General features: G+C 37.1%; 1 protein-coding gene across 1 annotated transcript; it reads right to left on the minus strand.

Annotated features, from left to right (window-relative positions):
- Positions 1-76: 76 nt before the first annotated feature.
- On the minus strand, positions 77-3,728 carry LOC117563340 (transcription factor HNF-4 homolog). Its single transcript, XM_034241615.2, is given in 8 exon segments — positions 77-787; positions 858-1,454; positions 1,518-1,754; positions 1,828-1,965; positions 2,026-2,502; positions 2,505-2,521; positions 2,584-2,998; positions 3,444-3,728. Coding segments are annotated over 8 exon segments (2,127 nt in total). The 5' UTR covers positions 3,643-3,728; the 3' UTR covers positions 77-740.
- Positions 3,729-9,957: the final 6,229 nt, after the last annotated feature.

A 9,957-nucleotide genomic window follows, 5' to 3' on the forward strand; every position in this document is an offset into this window, starting at 1 on the left:
ATAAAATGCATATGTATATTAAGAAATAATAACTTCAGGTTTTTTGAATAATAGATTTCTCTTGTTTTTTTTATTCACTCAGCCATATTAAATTAATTTGTATTTTATACATAGATATATTCATATAAAAATAATTCTTCATCATTGATCAGCTAAGTATTAAATATACTCATATAATAGATTTTACGCTACTAAACAACACCCTAACCTAAAACAAAGTATTGCATATATGAAAAATATATGCATACACATATCTCTAATATGCAATTGTATATAATATATGTATATGTCTGTATATTAAAATATAGATAACCAACAAACTGACTGTACGTACTACGTACATATATATAGTACTTATAGCATAATATTTTGAGCAAATCATCTGACTTTACATACATATCTTTTCACTTCGTTTCTGTTCACTTACTTCACTTCAATTTAATTCAAATCAAATCATTTCACTTCGCATAATCAAATACAAAAATAGATTGCAATTGTGTGTTTACATATTAAGCAACAATTTCCAAAATACCTACTTAAGATCTAGTAAAAAGGTATCAAAAAGTTCAAGGCAATAACAATTAAGTAAGCTTTGTATTTAGGCACTTAGCAGTTAGCAAGAGGGGCTCTGATTATCATTGGAGGGAAAACCGGGCTTGGGAGACAGTAAGCGAGTTAATGAAGGGGGAGAGGGGACTGGAGGTGGAGTAGTTTTACGGTAGCTAAGCTTATTGCACCAGTTAATAGCCCGTTTCGGGCTCCTGTTTGAGTGTCATGCGACATGGCTCTGCAAATTATGAGAAGAAAGCGGGGATTAGTTTAAGTGGCAATCGATCGATAAGGTCAGAATTATTTACCCATTTTATAGCTGGGGGTCAGCAGCTCTGTGGGACGTATCTTGAGCGGCGTGCGGCGCAACATTTCATCAGCGCTGCTTCCCTCACTGCGATTGTATTCGTTGAGCGTGATATCCGCAGGATTGCGCATGCCCAGACTAGCGGTGCCATCCACCGGTGAAGTGGGCATTCTTTGGTAGGGATGCACACGCTGGGGACTGTGCATGAGTTGGCTCTTGTGCTGCTGGATATTGCCATATTGTTGCCGTGCTACCACTGCGTCCATGTAAACGCTCTCCTGTGACTTGGGACTGCAGGCAGCACTGCTCAGTGGTGGCGTCACTGCAGCTGTCGGGGGCAGACCTGGGGTGATCGTGGTGGAGGTGGACGTGTTGCTACTGGCATAGGCACGGAATGTGTCCTCCGCATTGTTCGCCTCGATGAGCGCCTGAATGTGCTGCACATCCAGATCAAGGCCATGTGAACCGCTGGTTGCCGTTGCCAAGGTTTCGAGCGTGGAGCTCACCTGGCCACCATCTAAGTTGCCGGTATGCGTGGGACTCTGATAATCATTTGGCTGATTGGGGGGCGACAGTGGACAGTTGTCCGCCAGTTCACCTGATTTAAACAGACGCATATTACTATAAATCGCAAGAGTATGCGAGGCAATCTAACGCTTACCACCCAGTAACATCTCCTGCAGCAGAGAATCGATGTGTGCGACACCAAAGATTTTGGCGAATTGGATTTGTTCGATCATCTGCCAGGTGATCGATTGAAGCACCGGCAAAATTAGGAGGATCTCGCCAAAGCGACCGCGTGACTCGTACTGTCGATCCGAAATGTAATCCTCTAAATTATTGAGTATCTGATGGCGCAGCGATTTGATACGATGTGGCTCGTTGAGACCCTTAGCATCTACAGTAAGTAGTAAAAGAGCCAGAAACCAATTAGTATAAATTGACTCACAGAAATCTCTTTTAATACTTACTGGGATCAAAGAAGACCAGCGCCTTAATGCAGGCGAATTCTGTGTCATCGATGCCGACATCCTTCATCACAACTACCAGTTCATCAATGATGCGAGCACCAATCCGCGAAATGTCTAAATTGGGTGAGACATGTGGATCTGTTGAGGATTAAAACATAATTATACTTTAAATCACTAAAAATTAAAGTGGTTATTTACCTGGACAGTGTCTGGTGATGACACAGTTGTTGCTAAGTAGCAGTACATCTTTTAGATGCATCGAACGACGTGATAGACCCAACAGTAGATGCTCTCCGGCATGGGCCCGAAGAAGAGCTACCTGATCATCCAGTTGCAGTTCATTGAAGGCCGGTATCTGTTTGGCCCATTCGACGAGGGTGAGAAGCTGTTGTTTCATTGACTCGCAGACGTCGTTGATACTGGCAAACTGTTTGTTGGAGAGATCCTCATTGATGTTCGGTTCCATCGCAGCGCCAGCTTTCGACTGTCGCGACTCGTTCTCTGCCTTAACCAGAGAGACGACTGAGAGTCCATTGCCTGGATCGGGATCATCGTTGGAGGTACGACGGCAGCTGATGCGATCACGTTCATTCTGCACCGCCTCCTTCTTCATGCCCGCCTTGAAGCATTTGCGCAGACGACAGTACCGACATTGATTGCGCTTATCCTTGTCACAACACAGTTTCGCGAGAATCTACAAGAGAGATGAGTCTATTTTAAAGAGGGGGCTAAAAGAAGCGCTGTTAAAACACTCACCTGCAGGTATACTGATGATTTTTGCGCACACTGCGTCTGAAGAAACCTTTGCATCCATCACAGCTTGAGGCTCCATAGTGTTTACCTGTTGCGCGATCTCCGCAAATGGCGCAAACAGTTGGTGATTGTTGTTGCTGCTGCTGTTGTTGTTGTTGCTGCTGTTGCTGTTGGTTATTGCTGCCATTTCCGCTATTATTGTTTGGTGAGTACATATTGTTATTATTATTATTGTTGTTGCTACTGCTGCTTGGATTGCTGTTGCCATTGCAGAGCGTAAAATTCTCGCTGCTCTGGTTGCTGCTGTTGCTGAGTCCCAAGCCGACGCCATTTGGACTCAGCGCGTGTCCAATGGGAGATCCTGCAGGATGCCCCACGGGTAACGCTTCCGCATGCATAATATGACTTTCAGCCGATTCTGCATAAATAAAAGAAAATTGATTATTATTTAATATTTGACTGTAAGTAAATTATATAAAAAATGTGGCTGTTTAATTAATTAATAAAGTGGTATTTATTGCAATGTTTTATTCTAACATCCAGACGAGAATTAATTATTTTCAGTACGCATTTCTTATGAGCTGTCAAAGCTTTTCAGTTTTCAGTTTGAAAGCACTGCTTTACAGTTTGAGCAGCTCGTTAATTGTGTTCACAGTTGACTTGAGTCTCACTTTCTTCTCCACAACAGCCCCAAAATGAAAAATCTCAGCTGTTTGGCAAGCTTTTTTGCAGCTGCAATGCTTGCGAAATCACAATTATAATGAAATTAATTTTAGGCAACTAATTTTAATAAGCAAAAAAAAGAAAAAACTAAAAACATGAAAACGCGCAGTAAACAACAAAAATCAACACACACACACACACATCACTTGAAGCTGAATTGCTGGCGCTGCTGTCCCGACGTCTACGTTGTCGTTGACGTCGCCTGACCGTAGCCTCCCCATCATTAACACGCCCACCACCTCCGTCGGCGCCTTTGCTGCTGCTGCTGCTGCCACGCAACAGAATGCTGCCAACATCGCGACTAGTAGGAATTTTAACTCTACCGGACTTGCGCACCATTTTAGTGCAACTGATTAATGAAAACACGAAGCGACGGCAACACAAAAATTTTTCACTGAGCGATCGAGCTGGCAGCCCGTGCACACGCCAAGCCTATGCTACTGCTGCTGCTGTTCGTTGCTGTCAGCGTCGCTGTCCCATATCCATATCGTATGTTGTCTCTGCTTTGAGTCTACTGCGTCTCTGCTCATGTGTGTCATAGTGTGCGTTAATCGACGCTTAAATCAATTCACTGTGTTTGCATATATACACATCTTTTTGTTGGTGTATGTTGCTTGTGCTCTCTCTGTGCCTCTCAGAGAGGCCAAAACCAGACTTGGAGCAGAGTTAAGTGCATACTCGCATATTCGTACACGTAATTTTAAACAAGCAACTCAAGCGAGAGAGAGACAGTCACACGCACATGCGCAAGCAGGCACACCGTGGCAGAAATTTATTTGGAGACGAACGCTGGCAGAGAAACAAATGAGAAGGCAGACACACGTAAACAAATAAATAAATAAAAAGCCGGCTTTAAATTGAGCAGCCATGTGTGAGTGTGTGTATGTGTATGTATGTGAAGGCGAGAGATAGACCCAGAGAAACAGAACCAGAAATACACAAAGAAAAGCTGCTATAATAAACACGGCAACAACAATAATAAAAAATAGCCGAGTATTATTTTAATATATGCAAGACACTTAAGACAGTGGAAAAATATTAGTAAAAATCTTGAAAATTATGAATATTGAAAAAATTATTGAAAGAATATAAATTATTGTAATTGCTAAATACTGAAATTATGGAGTTCATAAATCAATAGAAAATATTTGCAAATATTTTAATCGAGCAAGAGATTAGTAAACTTGAGTCGCATAATAAATTACAAAAATATCACTTGTCGTAAAACTAATCTGAAATAAGACGTCAAATGGAACTAATTGTTAAATACAGAAACTTGTTTATTTTATGTCCAATTTACGTTGAAAAATAATTTTTATCAGTGATTCACTTAATAATATAGCCCCAGCCTTTATTTGCGTATTTAATTAGCACTAATACATCTATTATAAATTTGGTAATTACCGAGCAGACACTTTAACACATTAGTTAAACAAATTCACGCGCAAAGACACCTTTAATTAACACCCCGATCACACCCAACTAGGGCCACCCACAATTTATGGGCAGCACTAATATTAAGGATCAAAAATGTTGGACGACCGCCACGAATATTTTCGTTGTTGTGTGTGCGGCTTTTGGGCGTCAAAACAATTTTTGGGGATTTTGTGCTTTTATTTAACCGAAAAAAGAAGAAAAAATGAGTGTACGTTTATCGTGTTGCCATAATTTACTTTAGTTTGCCATAAAGCCAGTTGGGCAATAAAACTCTCCCGCCGAGTATCTTTGTCTCAGTGTGCGAGTGAAGTTGCCTAGTTTCCAACTCGTCGCTGTTGTCAATTCTCGCTAGAGAATCAGTGGGTCCCATACATGCATATATATTATTTTCTGCAGCGTCATCGTGAGAGTTCGGTTTTTTTTGTTATGCCGCGTCACCGTTAGTTTTGCAAACAGAGAGTGAGAGAGAACTTGTTGTTTTTCTTGTTATTGCTGTCGATTCGTAATCTGAGATTAAAAATGTTCATTACCCGACGCTTCAATTTCCAATTTCAATTTCTATTTTGTTTGTGTTGATTTTGTTTAACACTTTTCCGCGAATGTAGTATTTTTTGCCAATCTACACGGCCAAACTGTTGGCTCAAGTGCTCCTGATTAGTCCAACACGAGGTGTTCACACAAAATTTTATAGCATAGTACAAAATATTATTATTTTTATAATATTTAGTACACATGTAGCGGATGTATCCATTGCTGTGCAATGTTAAGGTCCGCTCACTTTATTTACTTTATTCAATTTGTGGGCAGGTCGAGCCCCCGAAACATGTTGAGTTGAGAATTAAATATAGACTACGCACGCTCACGCACACAAATACGAATACGTATTTGAACTAGATACATAAACTAAATATGTATAAGGCGCGTGTGCGTCGTTTTTGCTAGTCGCATACCTCTATAGGCCTGACGATCTATTTATTTTTAATATATTCCAGTGGTCATTTTGAATAATGGACATTTTTATAGCAAGTGTTAGCAGGCAGCAATAATCAGGAACATTTTAAGCAGTGCTGAGCTTTCAGTGAGTGCACTGCTTACCAAGATCGTTGTCAAATGCAAGCAGTGCATTTCTTAATGTAAGGGGCGAGTGAAGGGTATCATCGAGTCGAGCAGCACTGAACGCCCGCAATTAATCTTGATTTTCTCTTTCACTTCTGTGTCTATTTATATAATTATTTGTATAAATATGTAAATATTGCGTGTGAGTATGGAGTGATGACATATTTTTTATGTTCTTTTAAGGTATTTGCTAATGCATAAATTACAATTTGCCAAAAAACAGCAAACAACATTAATTTTTATAAAAATATACAAATTTAAACAAATATTTGCATTTGTTTATAGTGCAATCAAGTTATCGCAAAAAACTTGCACTCTCTGATGAAGATTAAGGTTTTAATTTGGCATTGCTGACTTTTGCAGTATATTAGCACATGTTAAAATATTATATCTATATGTTTGTTTTGGTCACATCAGATGAATACGAAAGAATTGTGTATATGTTTGTTTGGTTGTGTGAAAGCAAACCTTGTACGAACTACGCAAATTTGAGTTTATTTTTAGACGATTTGTTGTTGCTTTTCCTAAATATTTTTTGAATACAATATTCGAGAGGCTGACAACACAGAAGAGATATATTTTAAGTGACGTCTCTACAAACTACAAAAAAGCCGCACAACAATATAAATTCAATATACAACTAAATAAATAAAGCACTCGCATTGACAAAATTTTCCACATTCATAACTTACAATAGAAGGTTTAATCATTCATGTTTATCGTGTAATTACAAAGATACTTTTGTATAGATACGAAACGACAATGATGAAAATTAGTCATGGGCCAACATTTAACAATGAAAACTGATAATACGAAGCGTATTTAAATCATATCAGTTTTCAAATGATATCATTAGTTTGTAGTTAACAGGAACATGCTCCTATGTAGGTGGAGGTGGAATTAGCAAATCAAATTAATGAAAGACACTTTTATTTATATATGGAAATACTTGGTACTAATTAGGTATTCCTTTTGAAATTCATGATTTTAATTCGAAATATTCTTGTGAAATACATTAGACACTATAAATACGTGTATAAGTTTATTCCTTATCAGTACATTTGTCGTCATCGTCTCTTGGATCGAACGATTATCATTTTTATTACGATAAATCTGAATTTTATAATTAAAAGTTGTCTATGGCTACTCTTTGGTAAAAAGACTTACAAGAACGCTTTGACATTTACATAGTAAACATTGATTGCTTAAGGTAGGACAACTTCATTGAAGCAAATACAAGTATCAGTATTTAATGACTTCAATTAAAGTCTGGGTAATTAAAAAGCATGTTTGACTGGATTCAGACGTTCTTGAGAGATAAAATATTAACATTTACACATATAGATTTAAATATTACATAATAAAAGTTACCGCATATCGGAATATAACTGACGATTAGGGAAATATTTAAAGTGGGACTGTATCACGATAATTATATGCTTAGAGAAATTACAAAATAATATAGAAGTGGAATGTGATTATATATTTAGATACCCTATGTCTATGTATATCCACTGAAGTGTATAATATTATATTATAGTATACAAATCAATTTCAACATAGGCTTCAATTATTGCTTAGTGTTCAGTTTGTTGTGTTTCATGCATAACAATGACAACAACTGGGGAATACAACTGACATCAACTATGTAATTTTATAGACACAATCTGGTCGGGCTTAACCCCTGTTACCCCCGCATATAACCCCAGCCAACTAATATAAAATAAGCTCTTATCGCTGCAGCCTGAAGCAATATTTTAATAACGTGCCTAATGGCATTGCTGATAACTGAGAGAGCAATCAACAAAGAGCGAGAGAGAGAGAGAGAGAGCGAGCGAGTGCGACGCAAATACTTAATTTAAAATCGAATCGCCTCAAAATATTGGGGCACAGAAATTGCACATGAATAATGGGCACGAACCGTTTTACTCTACGTATATTGGGTGTATCGGTGGAAATTGTGAATCGCAATCGTCTCGCCGACGATTATAAAAAAAAGTGAGTCAACGAGCGGCGCGATTTCAAAACAAATAAAAAAAAGTAGAAGCATTTTGTTGCTTTTGTTCAATTCATTTCGAATTGCGTGCCAAAGATCAAATTCATTGGGAATGCGTAACAAAGCAAAGCAACAAAACAAGAAAAACGTTTCCAATTGCAAGGTGACGCCTAGGCAAATCAATGCCCCTGCAACCTATTATCAGTTTGATTCGAGCTCCAGCTTAAGCTCGTCATCCTCATCGTTGACTTACATATGTACAACGCCCCCACGACGCCGATGCATGATAATGATTGAATAGAGGAACAACAACAACAAAACATATAGAAACTGTCAAGGCCGATACTTTTGACAGACATAATTCCGCATTTCAAAATGCGAATATCATATAATTCCAATCACAATAATAGTTAATTATTGTCTAAGGAAAAAGCGGCGAGAAAATAAGTTAATTTCCATTAGCCAAAACACTTAAAGAGTTACTAAGTCTGGGCAGGGTTATGTGTGTAGTATTATTGGCCCATTAACTGCTAATTTGGTAATAATTTTTTAACTAGGCATTACATATTTAGTATCTTGTTGGGTCAACAAGCTAATTGGCGAATGAAAAACTATCGACAACGACGTGTTAATACTTAAGATGTCGCTTGCATAACTAATGAAGCGCTTTCTAATAATCATAAAAAAGACTTAAAAATATTAACAATTTTTAAGAAATTTAATTGAACGATACAAAACATTCTGAAATAAATTAAAAATCGAAATTACATAAGAGCAACAATTACAAAGACAATAGGATATGCAAATAACATTAAATGCATGGAAAAAACGACAAATAATTGTAGAAAGAATACTCAATAGTATTCTTAGTAACTTATATGAATATTCTTAGAATAAAAAAATGTCAATTTTATTGGAAAAGAGAATTTAACTAAAGAATAAACCAATTCCTATTTAATCCATAAAATGAATACATATAAATGCCCTTGTAAGTTGAAAACTATATAATTAATTCCATTAAATTAAATTGAAAAGTTATTTTGTATCTAAAATTTTCTTAAATAAACACATTCATATTTAAACCATAAAATAAATATACATGGATTGTATTACTATATACTTAAAGCAGAATATTTGTCTACTGTCCTGTCTCTTTATTCATAAAAAACGCAGTCATATTTCCCAGAATCGTTTATTTTAATTAACTTGACAATCAACTACTTGATGTCTTGGTTTACTTTGAGAAGGCTTTCCTCAAACAATGTCGAATTTAGTCATCGTAATATTTATCAATGATATTTGATCTGCAATGCAAAGAAAACCCTGGACAGCAAGATCGTCTTAGCTCATCTCACTAACTATGATCAGCCTACCTCATTCCTAGCTTTAAGATGATGTATTCCAAAATTGAACTTTCTTGCTGAAACAAACTTTATACCCTTAATAACGAACCATGTCGTAAAACCCAATTGCAAAAGCAAAGAAAAGCTGAGCTCATCTTCCCTCGCCTGACCTCTGGCTCTAAAATGCATATTTACCTAGACGATTCTGTGTGAATTCCTACGTTATGTTGTTGTTGCTGTTGTTGTATTAGAACCCACGCCAGGGAGAAGCCATAACGTCATTTTACATCACTTTGTCAGTTATATTTGAATATTACCTTAGATAGAGTAGAATGCAATGAAATCAGCTCGTGGGCTGGTTTATTTGTGTTAAACATTAGAAATTGTCAATTGGCAAATGCAAATATCGGACGATCAAAGATAAAAAAAGATCTCATCATATAGTTGTGAAATGGTTTAACCACTTCTCCCACTTGTGTGTGCCAAGCAAATTGACAAATGCCTGTCGTAGGATGAAAGTGTGAGGAATTTCCCTCATGTGATCATCAAAAAAGTATAAAATAGGATCGTTTAGCAGGTGAATCTGAAAAATAAACAGCTGATGCAGATTCCAAATATACAATATATATTATGTATTTTGTTATCTCTTCTGATATTAGAGTTGCAATCTGGTTTTTTGTTTCGCTTTTAATTTGAATTTATTTTAAAGCAGACTTGATCCAATTAACTGCCGTCAGTCAAATGCGATATTCAACTTTTTAT

Source organism: Drosophila albomicans, chromosome 2L, assembly GCF_009650485.2.
Source record: "Drosophila albomicans strain 15112-1751.03 chromosome 2L, ASM965048v2, whole genome shotgun sequence".
NCBI classification, from domain to species: Eukaryota; Metazoa; Arthropoda; class Insecta; order Diptera; family Drosophilidae; genus Drosophila; species Drosophila albomicans.